General features: G+C 36.5%; 2 protein-coding genes across 2 annotated transcripts; one reads left to right on the top strand and one right to left on the bottom strand.

The window, feature by feature from the left end:
• Positions 1-8,238: 8,238 nt before the first annotated feature.
• Positions 8,239-10,736, top strand: LOC143553006 (zinc finger CCCH domain-containing protein 53-like). The gene is made up of 6 exons (XM_077043087.1): positions 8,239-9,080; positions 9,181-9,437; positions 9,533-9,730; positions 9,830-10,001; positions 10,165-10,353; positions 10,435-10,736. Exons 1-6 carry the CDS (start codon positions 8,302-8,304, stop codon positions 10,466-10,468), a joined length of 1,629 nt encoding a protein of 542 aa, XP_076899202.1. The 5' UTR covers positions 8,239-8,301; the 3' UTR covers positions 10,469-10,736.
• A 2,698-nt stretch (positions 10,737-13,434) lies between these two features.
• Positions 13,435-16,672, bottom strand: LOC143553003 (glycerol-3-phosphate dehydrogenase [NAD(+)] GPDHC1, cytosolic-like). The gene is made up of 5 exons (XM_077043085.1): positions 15,978-16,672; positions 15,679-15,900; positions 15,241-15,488; positions 13,898-14,037; positions 13,435-13,724 (listed from the first exon to the last, which is right to left on the bottom strand). The coding sequence occupies exons 1-5, from the start codon at positions 16,627-16,629 to the stop codon at positions 13,604-13,606; spliced, it is 1,383 nt and encodes a 460-aa protein (XP_076899200.1). The 5' UTR covers positions 16,630-16,672; the 3' UTR covers positions 13,435-13,603.
• Positions 16,673-21,645: the final 4,973 nt, after the last annotated feature.

Below are 21,645 nucleotides of genomic sequence, written 5' to 3'. Positions count from 1 at the left end.
CAATCGAAAATTTTATAAGTAGTATAAATTTATCCGTTTTTGACGAAAATTTTGGGCACGCCCCCCTCTCGTTTATGAAATTTTTTATACATATTGAGTTCGGGCATCTCGGTGTATGCGTCAAAGTTTTGTCGTTCCACACCGGTGTTTCTGAGCATGACTGTGGGTGTTGGTTTGTTGAAATTTTTTTGGCGTGGACAGTAATGTTATATCCGTTCATCATTTGTGTCATTGTGTATTTAGGTGTGTATCATCATTCTTTTCCATGTTGTCATACACTCATAAATCTATCTTATGACTCGTATATGTCTTATACAACTCGTATGATGAGTGTTTGAATAATTCAAAAGATTGTAAATTTGTGAATAACCAAAGCCGAAGCATTGTAATCATATCCTAAAAGGCCCTATTCTATAAAGCACATGTATTTACTAGGACTGCTACGTGGGGTAAGCTAGCGAAGTTCTTTCTTTCACGGTGCCTATCTCGATTCTTAAACAACCTCTATCGTCCGGTCGAGTCAGCTTCGCTCCTTTATTCGTACATCTCTTTCTCGAATGGGAATTTCCCAATAGTCAAGGTAGGACGAAGAATAACATTAGTGGGTATAAGGAGAAGCAGTAGGAGAAGGAGTGTAATCAATATTGAATGAAGTTTATGTAGACTGAAAGCTTAGTAAACTAGCCCAATAGGCTATTCATGTAACTAGTTAAAAAAGAGAAGAGCTAGCACGAATAGTCTTTGCAGCGTAAACGAATGCCTTTGCTTTGGCTTTGAAAGTCTATCTATTCCTGATTCAACTCCTTCATGCCATTGATTGATGCAAGTCTTTTTCCTTGTGTAAGAGATATTCCATCAAGTTTATAGAGACTGAAAGCTGACTAAACTGGATCAATATTCAGCCAATCCCTTGCAGCTTTATCTCACTTCTACTTCTCGTGAGGCATTGCGATAGGAAGGAATGCCCAATATACTACTTGAGCCGAGTGATCACAGGTCCGGGGACAAGGTACTCAGTTGTGGAAGGGCACTGCCTCACATTAGTCTTTGTTACTCAGAAGTTGCGTCACTACTTCATGTCCTTCACAGTTCATATTGTGACAAGATGTGACCCAATCAAACACTTAATGTCTCGAGCTATACTATACTCATAGGGAGAGCTGCTCGGCGGTTCCTCATTCTAGCAGGTTATGACATGAAATGTGTAACTCCCAACGCAATGAAAAGTAAAGCCTTAGTTGATTTACTTGCCCATTTCCCGAGTGGATAATATTCATATGTACCTCGATAGTATTAGTCACTCTTTCAGTTGAGTGGCTCAATTTGAGAAAGATTTTATTATTGTAAAAACAACTTTGTAAATAGTTGGTTAATTTATAAAATAACCAAAGTTTTTAACTTCTCAATCTTCTCTCTTAACTTTTATACAGTTTTCTAAATTCCCGAGCTTGAAACCAACTGATGAATCCACACAATTGGTGCAACCCAAATGATCTTGATTGTGGATTGGCATATCCAAGGATTCAAAGACGAGTAGTAATATTTCTGAGACGGGTATTAATTTTTCATGCTTTAATGTAAAATATACGATAAGAGAACAAAAAATTGTAAATTGACATATACCATGTTATTAATAACATCAATCCAATAGAGCATGACCATATATATATTTCTTCAAAATAGATTGTCAAAAGGGTCTAAAGCTATTTCTCTTACAGTGATTAAACTAATCTTCTTGAGTTATGTCTCACTACAAGTTTCATAGGATCCCCGCCGACAGTTCACATAACCATCTGTTCACATAACCATCCGTCACGATAAGAGGACACAAAGTGGTGTCTGTAATAAGCAATGGAAAAACCTTGCACTGGCCAAAAAAAACTTGGAACACCAGCCCCTAAATTCGGCTTGTTTATTTACACGGAATTCAGTTATGTGTATTCAGAATAACATCTATTGCTCATGAACTGCTTAGACATGCAAGCAAACAAGGAAAATTAATATTGAATACAAATGACCCTGATTTAATGATTTTAGCATATATTTATATGTGAGTTGAAATAATGATTGCTACTAAACTATGCATTATTGGTATGGGGTAATGTATTACAAAGGACAAATTAAGACAGAATGTGACATCTTATCATAAACCTTTTATCTACGGAAAATTGGATTTTAATAATCCCAACTTAATACAGTTGGCCAATAATAATCCCAACTTTGAAAATAGCTGTTCCTGGTTCCAACTTTCACACTATTTGTTTTCATTGAACCTTCGTTAAAAAAAACTTAACGGCGTTAAATTTTTTTCAAATTTCAAACTGATATTTTAAGGTTTTTGATCGGAATGAGGATACGAGTCGATTGATGTAAAACTTACCTCCAAACAGTGGTCCAAACAACTAAATGATACTTCAATTATGGTGTTTAAACTATTAATTAACAAAAATCAAGTTGTTTGAAGCGCTCGTTTCAAGTTAAGTTTTACATCAATCGACTCGTATCCTCATTCCGATCAAAAGCCCTAAAATATCAGTTTGAAATTTGAAAAAAACTTAACGCCGTTAATTTTTTTTAACGAAGGTTCAATAAAAACAAATCGTGTGAAAGTTGGAACCAGTGATATCTATTTTCAAAGTTGGGATTATTATTGGCCAACTGCATTAAGTTTGGGATTATTAAAATCCAATTTTCCTTTATCTAATGTTTTGTTTATGATTCACATTAGAAGCATGTGGTTTTTGTTACTATGTCGTTTTAACTTAAAAATGAATGGTCTGGTACTAATTTATTTGTTGTTGTCCGTTACTAGCTTATTCAAGAATCCTTGACTAGTAGTCATTATTCTAAACTATTACCCATAACTCTTTTTTTATCATGATAATCATAATATGTTAAGTCAATTGTAATACGCGATATATATGAGATCATGTTGTATAAACGACACTAACTGAAGTCACATGTAGGTATTGCGAATGCATGGTTGTTTCATCTATAGTTGAACTCGCCTCATACCGGTTCAAGTTTGTAAATAATGTATTTATTTATACATGTGTTTTTTACTCTTCTAGGGTTCTAAATTACATAATCATTTACCCAGTACGTCTTTTCTACTTATCGTTTTAAGTAGCAGTGTTCACAATCACAAATTAAAGATCCAATTTTCTAATTAGCATTTAAAAGAATACTTACAATTTTGTCATCTTATCTTTACAAAGTTTTAATCTTTTAAAAAATACTTACACTTTTGCTACTTTCATCTTTACCCAATGTATTTTCATATACTTTCATTTTAAATAAACTTCACTATATTTATACAGCTATAACTTTGTTTATACGCTAAAAACTAAACCTTAAAAAACGAGTATTTTATTTATCTTTAATTTTAACATATTATGCATTGCTATAACTTTTCTTAATTCGGAAAACCGTTGACGTTTCTACCGTATTAGTCGAGCACCTCTTTGGTGCATATCAATATTTCGAACATGTATACCCCACGTGATACATTATACACAATCAAAAGATGAAACAAGAAAGCAAATTTAATTTCTTGAAAGCAAATGTGCACGTGATACATTATACACAATCAAAAGATGAAACAAGAAAGCAAATTTAATTTCTTGAAAGCAAATGTGCATACATCATTGTCCACTTTCTCTCTCTGTTATGAGTGTTTTGTGCCTTTTCTATTCATGCTCCTGTACATATCATTTCATTTTATTTTATTGCGGGTTCATCAAATATGAAAAAGACAAAAGAGCCTAATACATACAATTATGTCTAATTTATTCACACATACTTAATACAAAAAATCACAAATTTATTATCTTAACATAAGTAATTGCTACAATTTAAAATTTGAATAAAATGTAAAAAAAAAAATGCATTATTATTTAATGAAAACAATACATACACTAATATCTAATTAAAACCATTTAATACAAAAATCATTAGTTTATTATATTACTAGTTTTTATCCTCCGTATTACGGGGTTGTTTTACATTATTCGTTTATAATATTTATATATTTCTTTGAATTTTATTTATTGTAAAGGAGTTAATAATATAATTAGATTTGATGATAAAAGAGTTTCATAAATAACTGAGCGTTATAACCCGTTTTAAAAATCATCTGAGATGATCCATAACCAACTTATTTTTTTACAATAAATTTGTTTCTTAATTATAAATATATTTAAAAATAATATGATATTAATTTTTAATATATCCATATTTTATAGATTTTCATATAAAATATTTGTTGAGATTAAATGTTAATTTAATAAGATGTTATAACTCATTTAAAGTTATCTGGTTTGATGAGACCCATAACCGTGAATTCGGGTCAAATACATGAAAACTTTCATTTACAAATAATGTAATCTGATAGCTTGAGATAATGTAGGATGCAACCAGATAACTTTTAAAGGTTTCGTTTATATATATTATAGATCATAAAATAGTGCAATAATTTACACTTTTTCTAATAATGTTTCAAAATAATGCATTGTTATAAAAATAATAATATCTAATCCGGTATATGATTAATAAAAGTTTTCATTAATTTATTATCTTATCATAATTCATAAGGAACTGAGAAATACTAACTTCAGTAATAATGGTAAATAATAACAAAACTTAATAAAAAAATTATATACAATAATATTTAACCAAACATATATATAATAAAAGTTTTCACAAATTTATTTTATTATCACAAGAAATTGCAACAGTTTAAAGTTTCAGTAATAATGCTAAAAAAATAATGCATTCTTTTTTTTAGACTAAAAAGATGCAATGTGGGGATACATGGGAAAGAAGGTGGCATAGGAAACATAAAAAATCAAGATGGACCCATGAAAATCCCTAAATATTTTGTATTTTTTTAGTGTTACATGACACCATTATTCATACCCACTACTTTCTCGGTTAATTAAGTTTCATAAACATTATGAAATAATACCAATCATCATCATAACAATAATTTATACAAATTGAAAATTACATGTCCGTCAACAATAACATTTGTTAGACAACCCTCTATGGGGGCATCGAAGCCCCTCGTCAGCGTCACGTAATCATCGGGGACATCGAATCCCAAACCAATAATGTGCCGTTATGGTTTAATGCTCAAAGGACGTCCATTATATGTGTGTGTGTGTGATTGATTTCTTTTGAGAAGCGTTATGAGTTTTAAGAACTCGAAAAAACTCAACGCAACAACTTTTTTTACACATGTGTAATACGTAAGTGTAAGTAATGTACAAAAAATTACCGTAATTTTTTACACACCGAATCGACTTTTTACACATGTGTAACTAAAGTTTAAACTTATGTAATCAACAAAAATCTTTAATCTCTCTCATGATTTATTTTTTTAATTAAATTTAATCTCAGCCACATATTCTAACTCATTTAATTAAATGTGTGGTCCAAAATTTAGTTCTTAAAGTTCTAACAACTTATCAAGTTATTAAAATATCTCTTCAATACACCTATATATATGTATGTATGTATATGTGTGTGTGAGAGAGAGAGAGAGGGCCCACCAAAATACCTCACCTTTTCCTCTCTTCCGCGCCCGACGTTTCAATGACCGGCAGAACGACGCCACACCACCAAGGCGGCCCTTGGTGGTGTTCAGCGCCCGCCATCAACCACCACCGGGCCCCATAACTGGTGATCTTATGGGTTAGTTTCACATTTTTTTTTGTTACTTATCATATAAGTGTCACATCAATTGCACCACTCAACCCATATTATTTGTTGTTCTTCATCATTATTCATTTTATGTTTTTATTTTATTTAAAAATTGATATTAAAATAACTATTAAAAGTTTAACATTAAATATTAAAACATTAATTAATATTATATATCCTTTTCCTCTACTACCCCTTCCGATCAAGAAAAAACTTACTTCTACTTCGTCTTCCCCAGTTCACTTCTTTAAAACCATAATTACAATTCATCTTCCTCACTTCAAATCCTCCAAATTCAACTCACATCATATAAATATAGTAGGGCACGCTGGGAATTCAATCTAGCCTACTCACGCGTTACCCTAAACCAGATATTGTCCCAATTTTTTACCCACCCATCTCTTTAAAATATCAGAACCCCTCCTTTCTTTGACAAGTCACTACTATGCTCTTTTCTTACTGCTCGTATGTTTCCCACACACATCCTCAAACACACCAAAAAAATCTAACTAGAACATACATTTGCAGGTGAATCAGTCTATATAGGTGTATGGTAATTATTAAACAAAGATATAATATTTCATGTCACCTGTTAATTTGGATGGTTTTAAAGTAAACATGCACATTTAAATGATTTTTTCAATATTATTTTATGCTTTAAAGTTATCAATAGTGGAGTACATGGCAAATGATAAATTAACTGTTTCATGAAAATTTATTTTGTAATACTAAATACTTATAATTTAAAAAATTCATTACTTTGTGTTAGGTTTTTAATTTATAAAATTTATGTTTTTTTATAGTTAACCTTATAGTTATTAGTTTAAAAATTATTAATTTCAATTATACAAATTATAAGTTTAAATATTAAATTTACCTATCAAATTTATCAATTTTCATACGTGTGTTACACAAGCCTATATCATAGTAGTAATTTAATGTAATTAAAGATATAAAAAAACGATCAAAAGTAACTTTTAACACTAACCTAGTCAATCTATACATTAATTAGCTGGCAAATAACTATAGACTTAAGTTCAAATCAATCAAAATAATATAATACAATGATTTATGATTATAGTAGTTCAAAATATAGAATCAAATTAAATTCTGGCTCTAACTTTTGGAGGTTTGGGTCAAAGTAAATCTAGTTCTTTAACTCATATCACCTAAGGCTGAGAGGGGTGTGGGGCTTCAACGGGGGCGCGAGCGGAGGGCCAACACCACATCACCGGGGCGCTAATGGGGGCGCTAACGCGAAAATCCATGCAGGCGTGAGCCTGTTAGCGGGAGAAGAGAGAGAGGAGCTTGTTGAATTTTAGAAAAAGAGCCGTTGGGCTCTTATTAAATTAAAAAAAAAAATTTTTTTTCTATATAATACCCCATTTCACCCATTTTTATACCACAACTTCAAACTTTCATCCAAAATCAATTCATCTTCTCAACTTTTTTTAGATATTAATGTGTTTTTTTATTAATGTGTGTTTTTTTTAATAATTTATGAGTTTTTTTAATAATACATTGTTTAAATATATTTATAAAAAAATAAAAAAAAAATTCGCTGGAACCCCTGCTGAAGCCCCTCCACACCAGGGCCAGGGGCTCCAACGGGGGCTCCAACACCCCCCTTATCCAGTTTCTCTCTCTGCCACACGTCATAATATTATTGGTTGGAGCCCCCCATTAAAGCCTCCCACACCCCTCAGCCTAACAAAAATAGGAGTGATGCAAGTGGTAAATATCTCTCTCTCTCTCACCCTCATCATGCTGAAAACAACATAACAAAAGGTACTGTTTTGAGTGCTTTACAATTATTACTCTAAAAATCAACCTTCTTGATGACTGCAGCAACAGCAACAGCAACAGCAACAGCAACAGCAACTACAAGGCAAGTGATTGTGCTTCTTCTGCAACTTATCACTTTAGTCTTTATATAGCAAAAGAGTGTTGATTGCCTTCACTTTTAACTTTAATCCAGTTTCATCATCAGTTCATCACTTTCAGTAACTCTACCTTCATATTATTTAGCTTTAAATTTGCTTCATCATCATCATCATCATCATCATCCTCCTCTTCATCTCAAGTCTCAACACAAAGATCAAAAACCAGTTTTTTTTTTTGTTTTTTTTATTTTTTTTATTTTATTTTAATGGGTATGAATGTATGATTATGATTAACTCAGTGTTGCTTTCCACTCATCTTCTTGCATAAAAATCAACTAAAATGCTGCTTTTTTCAACAAATTCAGGCTTTTCACCATCTTTTTCTTGCTATTTTCTTTCTTTTCAAAATATATAAAAAATATATGCTTTTAAGCTAAAAAAATTGAAACTTTTTCTGATTTTAACCTTAATTATTTTCTTTCTTTTCAAAATAGGTATAAAATATATGCTTTAAGCTAAAAAAATTGAAACTTTTTCTGATTTTAACCTTAATTATTTTCTTTCTTTTCAAAATAGGTATAAAATATATGCTTTAAGCTAAAAAAATTGAAACCTTTTCTGATTTTAACCTTAATTTTTGTTTTTTTCTCAGTAGCAGCCAATTAACAGAAACCCCAACTACAAATCTTGTTCAGTTCTGGGTTTAATTCCAAAAATGGATTCATACGAAGCAACAAGAATTGTGTTCACAAAGCTTCAAAATTTAGATCCAGAATACGCATCAAAGATAATGGGTCTTCTGTTAATTCAAGATCACGGCGAGAAAGAAATGATTCGGTTAGCTTTTGGGCCTGACTCACTTCTTCAGTCAGTTATTATTAAAGCTCGTAAAGAACTTGGTGTCTCTTCTCCGTTATCTCCGTCATCTCCGTTAAGTTTGAATTCAAGGTTTATTAAACCCGGAATTACTAATCTACCCTCGCCGTTAAGTACGACGTCGTTTCGGACTAACTCAAACACCTCCGGTTTTCAACCACCGGAAAGTCGCCTGAATTCTTCAGCTCCGCCGTTCTACGGCGGCGCCGGTGAGCCTGATCTGATCGACGAGTTACACCTTCAAAATCAGCTTTCGTTTCTCGACGATGATTCTCCGGCCACTGGTTTTAACTCCGGCGACGTGTTTTCTCACCGCCGGAGCTTTTCCGTTAACGATATGACGGAACACTGCGACGAGATTTTCCGGTCAAATTCCGGTCACCGGAGACGGTTACTAATGACAGCCGGCGGCGGCGTCGGCGGCGGTGGTGGTGGTTCATTTTCTAATTTTCCTTTTCAAAAAAACCCTAATTTTTACCTTCAGCAACAATCCGGTAGCCCGAGGATGGCGGCCACGGCTGCGGCCGCATTGATGACAAATTACGGCTCACGGCAGATCTACCTAACGTTTCCGGCGGATAGCTCGTTTACTGAAGAAGACGTTTCCAATTACTTCAGGTTCGGTTTGATTACACCGGTTTCGGTTAATGAATTTAGACATAATAAATTAATAATCATGTTTTGTGATGCTTGTATTATTTGTTGTTGTGTTTGGTAGCGTTTATGGTCCGGTGCAAGATGTTCGGATCCCGTACCAGCCAAAACGGATGTTCGGGTTTGTGACATTTGTTTATGCGGAAACGGTTAAGCTTATACTAGCGAAAGGGAATCCGCATTTCGTGTGTGAGGCCCGGGTTCTTGTGAAACCGTATAAAGAGAAGGGGAAAGTCCCGGATAAGTTCAGGAAGTATCCTCAGCAGCAATTGGATAGTCCCACTAGATATGATTCGCATGATCCTTTCGATCTCCAGCTCGGTATGCTCGTTTTAAACTCAAATCTTTAATTTATATCTTGTTGTATATACCACCAATATCTTGAATATATGTATATGGTGTTGTTTGAATCACAGCTATTGAGCTTCAGAACCGTCGGATCATGGATCTGCAGCTTCTCGACATGAAAAGGAACCACCATAACTACCACCACCACCAGCGGGCCCTTTCCACCGGGGCAGCCATTCTGTCGCCCACTAGCTACTCTCCAAGTTATCTCAACCGCTCGTCGGTTTTTGCTTCTGATAGCAGCAGTAGTTCCAGTCCAGATTCCGGTACTATATAACCTGAACATAGGTGTTCGTTAGCTAAACCGTAAACAACTACGCATAGCAACTGTTTGTTATTTATGATTTGTGCTTGTTTTCTTGCAGATGATGGCTTGGTGTTAAACCTTCCGAGTCCTGTAACCATCAATGGTGATGGATCACCTTTCAAGGCGAGTTTGAACGTGGAGAAAGAGAAGGAAGCATCAGATTTTAAAGATGAAAACCACAGCAACAAATCAAGCCCTCGTCACGAAGAAGATAATGATTTTCCCAAAAGGTATACGTTAAGAAATTGTTCGTAGTGCTTTAAAGTTTAAAGTCATAGTGATAGAGATAAAAGAGACGTGGTTATACGGTTACATAAGTGCTTTATATATCACAGTTGTTTATCGCGGTTCTTTACTTTATATTGGTTGTATTACTAAATTTGAGCATTGCAGCTTGGAGCACAATCTCCCCGACAACCTTTTTGCTTCGCCAAAGAAATCCAAAGATCATCAAACCATCTTTTCAAATGACAAAAATGCCCTTGTTTCTTCGATCACCAGCATTAATAACTTAATCACCTCCCCGTTGACCTCGACTTTGGATATGGCTTCACTGAAATCATGTTACTTTGAGTATCCTAGGTACGAATAGGCTCGTTTCTCTTTTTAAGTTAATGATCAGATTTGTGGGTTGGTTAACCGCATTGGCTGAGGTGGTTGCAGGTTTTCATCGGATCATGGTGCGGTTGGAATGTAGTCTTTGTTCCATTTCTTTTAGAGCTTATTTAGGTAAAGATGAATGGAGTTTAATGACAGTGTAATTTACAAGATAAATGAATGAATATATGTAACAAAGAAAGGATACCCAAATGTGATGTTTAGTAAACTCATCACTACTTAAGAGTACTTACTAGTTACTACAATACAAAGAGCTCAAAATGTACTTTGCAGGGGATGGAAATTACAGACTTACCCCTGAATCTAGTGTGTTATTTGTTAGAAATGAAGAGAGCATTTGATGTGTACTGTACAGTATAAGTGAAAAGGGCCCAAGATAGGGGCCCATTTGTGAAAGTAGCATTGAGTGGTTGGCAGATGTGGTCTGCAGATGTGGTCTTACTCGTGCTTTAAATGTTTGGAAAGATCAAAAAATAGAATAATGATTATAAAATATAAATTTAAGCCTTTTAGGTACATAAAATATGTATTTTTTATTGCATCGGGATACACGCCTTTCGATTCATGAAAAACCCTCACCTAAGACCAACCCTCGTAAGGCACGTCAGTATGGTAAGATAAACTTGTTCAGTTTAATGATTTAATTAGTGAACGTCATCCACATCCACTCGTCTAGTTCCCATCATCACCTAGTAGCTAAAACTAGATGATAGGGGTAGGAATTGAACCTAGTTCACATGAACTACCGAGTCTCTTACCATTCCATCACAAGCTCATTGACGGTACACAAAATATAATAACCAAAAAATCTAAAAACATAATAATAGTAATTTTTATTTACATTTAATATTGAAAAAATAAATGTTGCAACACATCATTGGGCATGTATAGTATATCTCATCATATTTCACATATTATGGTTTTCCTAATGAGCGGTAATGCAAAGGCACGGATCCGATGATCGTGTAAAGCCATTCAAATGTAACAAGGTAAATTTACACCAGTTTTTAACTTTCAAATGCTAAAGTCATTTCATTTAAGTGCATTTTCCCATTTTAATGAAAGATATTTTGGATGAGTTTTGTCAAACATCGGTTGTTGAAGTGGTTGAAAGACAAACTCTCTTGAATCACATACTTTCTCGTCCTATCTCGAACCACAATTAGACTGAAATTCCAAATGTTACCATCATTTGACATTATATTTTTATTTTGAAAAGCGTTTAGGCATAAAAATCTAATTAGTAAACGCCATCCACTCACCTAGTTTATAGGGCGTTGCTTCCTACATTTTTTGCACAAAAATATCTTTTATAGTGGAACCAGCCCAAATAAATAAAAGAAGAAAATAATTTAATATTAAATAACTTGAACATGTTTTCTGAGTACTACAAAATTGTCTTCATTTCGACACTTTTGTTGTGTTGGGCACATCCACATGGGTGCTGACCATGCACTGCTTCAAAACCATGTGACTGATGCTAAAAGTATTAAAAACCTTTTCTCTCTCCCCCTTCAAAATACATACTATTTCCTTTTATTTAATTATAAACTTGGATTAAATTATGGGAAAATCCCCATAATAGCCTATTTAGAGAATGTGTTTTCAAGATTATCCTCACTAATTCAAGTTTCCAACTTTGTCCCGTTGGTATCTTGTCGCCGACGACATGATAGCGAATACCGACGATGCGTTACTGAAACAAATAGGATAACGACACGTGGCCAGAATCTGTGTTGACGATGCGTTATGTTGCTAACGTAGGGTAGCGGCAATGCGTTATGTTGCTAACGTAGGGTAGCAGCGATGCGGTAGTTGATAACGCATCGCTGCTACCCTATGTTAGCAACATAAACGCATCGTCAACCCTATGTTATGTTAACACATCGTCGGTGTTCGCTAACATGTCGCCGACGACGAGATACGTTTATGTTGCTAACATAGGGTAGCAGCGATGCGTTATCAGCTAACACATCGTGGAACCCCTACTTTAAACATTAACGCATCGCCGCTACCCTATGTCAGTAACATAAAGCATTGTCAACCCTATGTTATGTTAACACATCGTCGGTGTTCGCTAATATGTTGCCGGCGATGAGATACTAAAGGGACAAAGTTGGAAACTTGAATTTGAAGGGACAAACTTGGAACCACATTCTATAAATGGGCTATTTTAGGAATTTTCTCTTAAATTATCATACATTCATTCTTCTTACAAATATATTCTTTTAACAATCTACTTTATTAAAGCAACTATCAAGTGTGCCTTTTGGGCCCTTATAACGTTACGCCACATAAAAAGATATACACGCACGACACATATAGATGTGACTATAGTGGGTGTTAATTTTTTTAACGACCAATAAAATAACTATTAATAAACATACTAGTAAGCGGCTAGACACACCCGTTACAACCATCATAACACATTAACACCAAGGTAAAACATAATATCCTGTCTCACCCGCCTGATTACAACCGAAACCCACGTCAATCCACCAAAGATAACACAACCAATCTCCAACTAAACCTCACCCAAAGACGACAGTCGGTTAACCCGGCTACCCCCCAACAATCACCGGTAATAAATTCATTTAATAATAGCCTTAGTATCGTCAATATCATTATAATATAATTGAATTTCCTCTTTTTTTTCTTTGCTCTGGCCCCTGTAGTGTATTCATAGGAAGAAATACACACTGACACACATTAATAGTATTGCCCACAGTCACATTATATGTAGTGGTACCAATTAATTGACATTTACAAACCCATCTATAAGCTTTAAAGTAGCTCTTGGTTTTCAGTCTGCTGCGACCGTCGAGCTATATATGTGATGTAACGACTGGGTTTTGGTCTATAGTTTTGTGTTTTAGCCAAGTTATATGAAACACATTCGTTTTAACCTTCTAATTAAGACACATGTTAAACTTCGGTTGACGTGTTTTAAAAAGAAAAATCGTTTATAAAAAAAAAGCAAAAATACAACTACAAGTTATTCTTCATTTCTATGTCCGTATTTAGTTTTCTTGTCTAACTTGAAAATAGATTATTAAACTAAAAAAGCCTGTTATAAACTAGTTAAGAAATAGCATCTTAACAACACAATCTCACTTTAATAAAACAACAAATTATACAACTTAACCTTAAACTCATTCCTCCAATCCAAACAAGCAGTTGATGATGATAAACACTAAACATTTGGCAAACAAAACTACTGACCCAAAAGTGAAGGCTTGTAGAAAGGATGAGTTTGAGCCATTTCAATCCGATCGCGCGGGTCATTCATCGTTTCATCCCTCAACGCCTGCAGAATAGCCTGTGTTGGAACCTCCCTGAATAATCACAAGAAACATCAATTCAACTATTTTCGGAACAAGAGCTTAACCAATTTCTTATGAGCCGAGCTTGAGCCTGAGCTCTTTTAAGCTACATGTGACAAGCTCGACTCGTTTACAACTCTAGTTTCCAGAGAGAATACAATATACATGCATCATGTACGATTTACCTTGAAATTAGTATTTTGTGAAGTGTTTTCAAAATGGGACAAAGCTCGACTGGAGCCACGGGCTTTTTCTCGTCCGGGTGGAGAATGCTTAAATGAGATTGACTAAGTAGCTCGTAAAACGCTTTTACTGCTGAAACTCCCTGAAATAACAATCCACAATTGAGGTTTTATATAAATGGCAATTTCATATTTACTCATGGAAACTGCATAACATATATTTACTCAAGCAAAAAAGTTGATATCGAATATACATGTTAAAAAGACTTAAAATTTCATATTCACTTGTTTCGATAAATCCAACTTGTAATGACCATTATACCCTTCTCTTTTTCCTTACACTCCAAGCTACCGTATTCTCATACAATTTTTAAGGGGGGCATATTTGATATTATGAGTTTTGGTAGAGTAAACTGTAAAAATGGGCATATTTGATATTACACCAACTTTTGAAAGGATATATATTATATATACAAAGATGGCGGCCCAAAATCTTGCTAATTTATTTCATTTTTGGACAAAATCATCATTGCTACTAGTTGATTTTGATCTACAGTTATTCTTTATTTAGTTGTTAGAGGGCATCCAAGACCATTGACTAATATCAGACAAGTCAAACCATGCAGTTCCAAATAATCAATCCGGTTTATGTTGGCGAGTGTTGTATACAAACAAAATTATTAGTAAATTAGTATATTAACACATGTAAATTTAATTATCACAAATCAATAAACATCTGCAGGTTTAAACATAACAGAATACTAAGAAGTAAGATATACAGAAACGATTTATCAATCCGGTTTTTGTCTTTGATAAGGGTGTATGTGGAGTTTTGTTTGAGAACTAATTATCAACTTGTTACAATTATCTTATTATGTTAGAATAATCATTTTTGGATAATTAACTTCATACCATATGTAACAAAACTGATTATCACACGGTAAAATATTAATGCCTAATTATCCCTTGTTTTTTACACTCTAAAGCATGTGACTGTTTGAACTTTAAAAAGCAAAAGCACATCAAACACTATTCTTTAGTATACGCTTTATCACAACCGATATCGATTATTCAATATCACATAATCACCATCAAAATCAGCAGGGCCGTCTTTGAGGCATGGCAGGGTAGTCGACGGCCACAGGCCCGACACCCCGCTAGGCCCGAAATTTTTTTTTTCAAAAAAAAAATTATATGTATTTATAATTAAATTGTTTAAACCCAATAAAATGTTTCTTTTGCTTACCCAAAAAAAAGTTTGCCTTTGGCCCAAAAATTTTTTCGTCTTTTCGGAGCCGGCCCTGAAAATCAGCAAACTCAAACTGGCATATAATAAGAAAACACACCTGAATCATCCCCTTCCCCTTGATGCTATCGCCCATATCAAGAGTCAGTTCTCCATTTGCCAACTTTTGACCATACCATGCATTACGACCTTTTAACAATGTCACATACGTGTCCGCCAATAGCGGGCCCGCTAACTTCTCCGGGTTTTTAGTCAAAAGATGAGTTATAAATATCATTTCCGATGTACAATGTGCAAAGTACACCGACTTGCTGGTCGCACTCTCATTGGTCAAAGACGCCACCATACCTGTTAACACACCACAAAAACTATAATTATATCCAAAATAAACTCAAATTAATAAATGTTAGATAATCCCATAATATTAATATGCCTACTGTGATTTTATAGCGTTTTGTATAGTATAGGGACTCCGTGTAATATGCCTACTTTAATTTCGACGAACATAAACATGGTATCAGAGCATGAACAATCTTACCAGCCCCAATGGCGTACACGTTTTTTAAACCGCCCATAACTTCATGAGTTACAAGATCACCATTATCCCAAACCGTAAAGTGCGGTTGCCTTAAAAACTTAGCTAGCGGCTTCCTCCATTTTTCAGCTCCACATATTCGCGCATTAGCATACTCCTTATTGTAAATTTCCGATGCAATGTTCGGTCCACCAAGATATAAAATATTCTCCATCGGAATTCCAGCTGTAAACATGACCTAAACTATAATTCGCATCAACAAAAGGCTATAACCTTAATATAAATATACACAAGAATCTTACTTGATCTACTAATCATCTGAGTCGGAGTAATAATATGAGGCTCGGGTTCCAACTCAGCCTCGATACCTTTAGACAACGAAATAATAACCGGAGCCGTAATCCTTTCCTTCCAATAATTACCAATCTCATCAAACACATCACGCGTTTCAGTCGAAGGCAGCCCGTTAATAACAATATCAGCATCCCAAACCGCTTCTTGCAGATTAGTAACCACTTTCAACGGACAAATCGGAGTATCAATCATATTCACACAAAACCCGTCTTTCAAAATCTCATCCGCGTACAACGTCCTATCACCTAACCTCGCTTCAACGTATTTCAAATACGCGCACCGTCTTATTAACCTCCTCAACACGTCTTCTCTCGAGTTTATGACATCGAATAAATGCTCCGCGGTTGCTCGGTCCACTGTCCTTCCGGGTCTCCTCCAGACTCTGATTTGGATTTTGTCACGAAGATGGCCGTATGCGTCTTGTAACAGGGCTGCGAATACGCTGCCCCACGCACCGGCACCGACACTGGCGATTCGCAAAGGATCAGTATCGGATTTGGCTAATAGTGTACGGAGGTCGTTGAGCTTATCCTCTACGGATAAACCACCGTTAATGTATGTGTTATTGGAATTGGATCCATCAATTTCTGTCCCTACCATCTTTGGGCAAAGTTTAGCATTAATTCAAGAACCTAATAATAACCTGGATTACAATAAGTATTATTATTATTGGTGTATAATTGAAATTGAAATTGAAATTGAAATGCAAGTAAGTATGTAATTAGAGTTTAGAAGAGAAGGAAGTTACATACCGAACGTGGGTTATGGTGTCGTGTGGGATGTTGAATTTGGGAAATTAGCCGACAGTAGTTTGATTTTGCTTTCAAGAAACAATTTGGGTTTCGTGATCAACAAGAGGTGAGTTGTTGGCGATGTTTCCAATGAGGTGATCCAGCTAGCTAGGTAGCTCGGTGAGTTCATCAAAGTTTGAGAAGTACTCTAGTAGTTTACGGATGGGCCCCACTAAAGAATTTGATATGGAATTTATTGTTTTCTAAAGTAATATAAATAAAGTTGTAAATTATACAAGAGTAAACTGCGGTTTTCGTCCTTAAGGTTTTTCCAATTCTGCAGTTTTAGTCCAATAGTTTTATATTTATGATTTTCGTCCCTGTGGTTTCATTTCACTTGCAATTAAACCCGAATTCATTAACCCCGTTAAGTCTGGTAGTTAAATCCATCAGCATATCCTTCACGTGATGGGCATTTTTGTCCTTTTTCTCCCCAAATAAACCTCAGCCCCTCACGTGAGGAGGCTTACGAGTTAAGACTGGGGTTTATTTGGGGAGAAAAAGGACAAAAATGTCCCTCACGTGAGGGACACGCTGATGGGTTTAATGACCATACTTAACGGGGTTAATGAATTTGGGTTTAATTGCAAGTGAAATGAAATCACAGGGACGTAAATCGCAAATTTGAAACTATTGGACTAAAACTGCAGAATTGGACAAACCACAGGGACGAAAACCGTAGTTCACTCATTATACAATGAGTAAAAGTAAACCGTTGTTTCCAGATTTTTTTTTCTAAGGTGTTGTTTGTTTTAAAGACAAAAATTGTCTCCAATCTGATTTCATCTGATTTAATGTCTGCATATGAAGATATGGTCTGAAGGTTTGCAATCTGAAAATATAATATTGTTTGTTTTATAAACTGGATATCGTCTGCATAAGCTGAAAAAGTAGTTACATATCGTATATATTACAGTAGATAAAAGTCATTCAACGTTTGTAGACTTCTAAAATAATTGGTAGTGGTGTACGAACTATGGAAGTGGGTGGTGGTAGACAATTGTGGTAGGCGGTGAACGGTGGGTGGTGGTGATGGACGGTTGTGGTGGTGGGTGGTGGACCATGATGGTGGCCGACAATGGGGTGGTGGTGGTGATGAACGGTGGTGGTGGGTGGTGGACTATGGTGGTGGATGGATGGTTGTGGCGGGTGGTGGTGGGGTGGTGGCGTTGGCGGGTGGTGATGGATGGCGAAGGCGGGTGGTGGTGGCGACGGACGGTGGGTGGGTGCTGGATGGCGGTGGTAGTGGACGGTGGTTGTGGCCGATGGGGGTGGTGGTGGTGATGGACGGTGGTGGTGGTGGGTGGTTAACGGTGGTGGTGGTAACGGTGGGTGATGGTGGCGGCGAACGGTGGTGGTGGGTGGTGATGGCGGCGGACGGTGGGTGGTGGTGATGTTGGACATTGGGTGTTGGTACTTGGTATGATGTTAAGAAGTGTGAAGATGTTGAAAAAAACTTATTTTTTAAGACCATAAAAGCATTTTTCAGATTTTTTTTTAAAATAAACAGTCTTCAAGAGCCTACGTCTGCGCGCTCGCAGACATAGGCTACTTGCAGACCTTATAAGCAAAAACAAACACAACCTTCTGCTGCTTTAATCTGCTAATTTTAAATTTGTGATTTTCGTTTTTATGGTTTCATTTCACTTGCAATTATACCTGACCCCACTAACTCTGTTAAGTCTGGCCGTTAAATCTATTAGCGTGCCCATCACGTGAGAGGCAATTTTGTCTTTTTTTATCCCCAAATAATCCCTAGTCCTAATTCGCAAGCCCCATTATGAGGTTGGGGTTTATTTGAAAGAAAAAGGGCAAAAATGTCTTTTACGTGAGGGAAACGCTGATGGGTTTAACGACCAGACTTAACAGAGTTAGTGGAGTCGATATAATTGTAAGTGAAATGAAACCAAAAGGACGAAAATCACAAATTTAAAACTATTGGACTAAAACCGCATATTTAGACAAACCACATGGACGAAAATCGCAGTTTACGTTTATACAATAAGTATGTAGACATTATAATCCTTCACTTGTGGTATGGTGGTAGGAGGTTTAGGTTCTCTAGTGGAGACTTAAATTTGAATCCCACTTATGTCACATTTGGGTGGATATTGACAATAAAGGATTTGAGTTAGACATTTTGCAAATGTTGTTAATTCGAACCCTGAGCCCATCTGGGTTTTCGTCCCACCGTGTGTTATGCAAGAGAGTTATGCTCTTGCGGTGGCACAACTGCTGTCAAGTGGCAGTCGGCGGTATGGTTTCCCGGGGGAACGTCCAAGCCAAACTTTGAAACCAGCCTTAGCCCAGTTAAGACAACATGGTCTGACCAGATTGGGGCATCAGGGCTCTTCAAGTTTGGAGAGTGCGGTAGCCTAAATACAAAAAAGTCGTCGTTCTAAAAGAAAATATAGACGTTCTATGTTTGTTGATCGTTAAAGAAAAATTAATAAGATATAGATGGACTAGTTTAAAAAGAATTATTTGGTAGTTTCTATAAGATTTTTCCTTTTTTTTTCTTTTTTTTTTCTGTCTTCATAATCATCATTAATCCATAAGTAGGTTTATTGTTCTTCTTATGGTACTTATACTTTCCTTTTAACATAAATTTTGAGACGTATGTCTTAGTAAGAGTTCCTTATGACATAAGATCTTTTCTAGTGAATTAAAAAGAACATACATATTTAAATTTTGACTAAGATGTCACATAAAGTTATGCTACATCATAAACTATCACAAATGTTGGCTATAGGCTTTCTCTTCTAGCAAAGGCTTGTTTTTATTTATGGTGTATGTTGTTTGATCATCTGATAAAAGGGTTGTTGGTAGAGGAGGTTGACATTGGAGGACGAGAGCTGTTTGAGTTGTAGTAGGCTGGATCTGCAACGACGTGGAGACAACACTAGTAAATATGGCATAGAGCATACTAACACCATGGAGCACCGGTTATAGAAAAGGATTAAAGGTTGGATGACCTCTTGCATAATTTACACCTTTGCTACTTAATTTGCACATCTTTCTTGCATTTTTTGACAAAAAAAGAAGCAGTCACACTTTCTTTTGGACACGATCCCTTATTTTGTTACATCCTTATGATATTTGTCGTTTTTGAGATACGGTTACTGTCGAAGCACGAAATGGAATCTGACCTGACCCATGACGGAGCTTCCACGGATTTCGAGATGAATGAACCGCATCCTGGTCTGCTGATCCTCTCCTCCGGCTGCTCGCGATCTGCAGTGGCGTTTTGGGGGTGTGGAGGTGACCGCTAAGATGATCTTGAAGATCTCTTGTTCACAGACACAAAAACTGGTGGTGGCACCTACTGAGCATGACCCATGATAAGGAGGTGAAGACCTCCTTATATAGAGTCTCATGGCCACCATCATGATACCCTAATGGGCCTAGCCCAATTAGGGCTACCTCCACAAACCTCCTCAGCCCAATAACAAATGTATTAGCCCATATAATAAAACAAACCAAATATAATAAATTTAGAATTGTAAACCGGGTTTAATACCATACCCCTACAAGCCCCCCCAAGTCCAGCGTTGCTCCTGGGCGCGCAAGCGCTTAGGTGGAGCGTTGGACTTTATAAGGTGTTAGGGCGGTTTTTTCCCTTTTATTCGGCCTTATCTTTATTGTCTTGAGTCTGGGAGATTTTCTCCATGATGGTGACGCGTTGTGATCCTTAAGATAATGGTGGTGTCGAGTTATAAGGATAATAAAGCTTGCGCGCGAGAGGCGTCTTACGAGCTGAGAAATAAAGCCTGCGCGCGAGAGGCGTCTTACAAGCTGGGTAATAAAGCATGCGCGCGAGAGGCGTCTTACAAGCTGAGCAATGAAGCCTGCGCGCGAGTGGCGTCTTACGAGATGAGAATAATAAAGCCTGCGCGCGAGAGGCGTCTTACGAGCTGAAAATAATAAAGCCTGCGCGCGAGAGGCGTCTTACGAGCTGAAAATAATAAAGCCTGCGCGCGAGAGGCGTTTTACGAGCTGAAAATAATAAAGCCTGCGCGCGAGAGGCGTCTTACGAGCTGAAAATAATAAAGCCTGCGCGCGAGAGGCGTCTTACGAGCTGAAAATAATAAAGCCTGCGCGCGAGAGGCGTCTTACGAGCTGAAAATAATAAAGCCTGCGCGCGAGAGGCGTCTTACGAGCTGAAAATAATAAAGCCTGCGCGCGAGAGGCGTCTTACGAGCTGAAAATAATAAAGCCTGCGCGCGAGAGGCGTCTTACGAGCTAAGAGTAATAACTGAGCTGGCGCGTGAGGCGACTTACGAGCTGTAATAATAACTGAGCTGGCGCGTGAGGCGACTTACAAGCTGTAATAATAACAGTAGCCTGCGCGCGAAGCGTCTTACGGCTGTAATAATAATGTAAACCTGCGCGCGGGGCGTCTTACGGGCTGTAATAATAATGGAAACCTGCGCGCGGGGCGTCTTACGGGCTGTTAATAATAATAGTAGCCTGCGCGCGAAGCGTCTTACGGGCTGTAATAATAATGTAAACCTGCGCGCGGGGCGTCTTACGGGTTGTAATAATAATGGAAACCTACGCGCGGGGCGTCTTACGGGCTGTTAATAATAATAGTAGCCTGCGCGCGAAGCGTCTTACGGGCTGTAATAATAATGTAAACCTGCGCGCGGGGCGTCTTACGGGCTGTAATAATAATGGAAACCTGCGCGCGGGGCGTCTTACGGGCAATGAAAGTAATGATAATAAAAGCTGGCGCGTGGCCGACGGGTTTATGAGGATTCCCAACCTTCAAGTATGGCGGGGAGCCGTATGGGAAATTGAGGATTCCCAACCTTTAAGTATGGCG

This window comes from Bidens hawaiensis, unplaced genomic scaffold (assembly GCF_021521415.1).
Source record: "Bidens hawaiensis isolate Kalapana, Puna unplaced genomic scaffold, B.hawaiensis_p1.1 tig00017066_1, whole genome shotgun sequence".
NCBI classification, from domain to species: Eukaryota; Viridiplantae; Streptophyta; class Magnoliopsida; order Asterales; family Asteraceae; genus Bidens; species Bidens hawaiensis.
Note: the sequence above shows the minus strand (reverse complement) of the source record. Positions and strands in the feature narration are given on the sequence as shown.

Bases quoted from the DNA above. Each gene is read 5' to 3' on its own strand.
- LOC143553006 (XM_077043087.1), top strand. From the start codon at position 8,302: ATGGATTCATACGAAGCAACAAGAATTGTGTTCACAAAGCTTCAAAAT. The intron at 9,438-9,532 runs GTATGCTCGTTT...TTTGAATCACAG, and splicing joins TCCTTTCGATCTCCAGCTCG to CTATTGAGCTTCAGAACCGT. The intron at 9,731-9,829 runs GTACTATATAAC...GTTTTCTTGCAG, and splicing joins TAGTTCCAGTCCAGATTCCG to ATGATGGCTTGGTGTTAAAC.
- LOC143553003 (XM_077043085.1), bottom strand. From the start codon at position 16,629: ATGGTAGGGACAGAAATTGATGGATCCAATTCCAATAACACATACATT. The intron at 15,901-15,977 runs GTAAGATTCTTG...TCATGTTTACAG, and splicing joins TCAGATGATTAGTAGATCAA to CTGGAATTCCGATGGAGAAT. The intron at 15,489-15,678 runs GTAAGATTGTTC...GTGTGTTAACAG, and splicing joins CGTGTACGCCATTGGGGCTG to GTATGGTGGCGTCTTTGACC.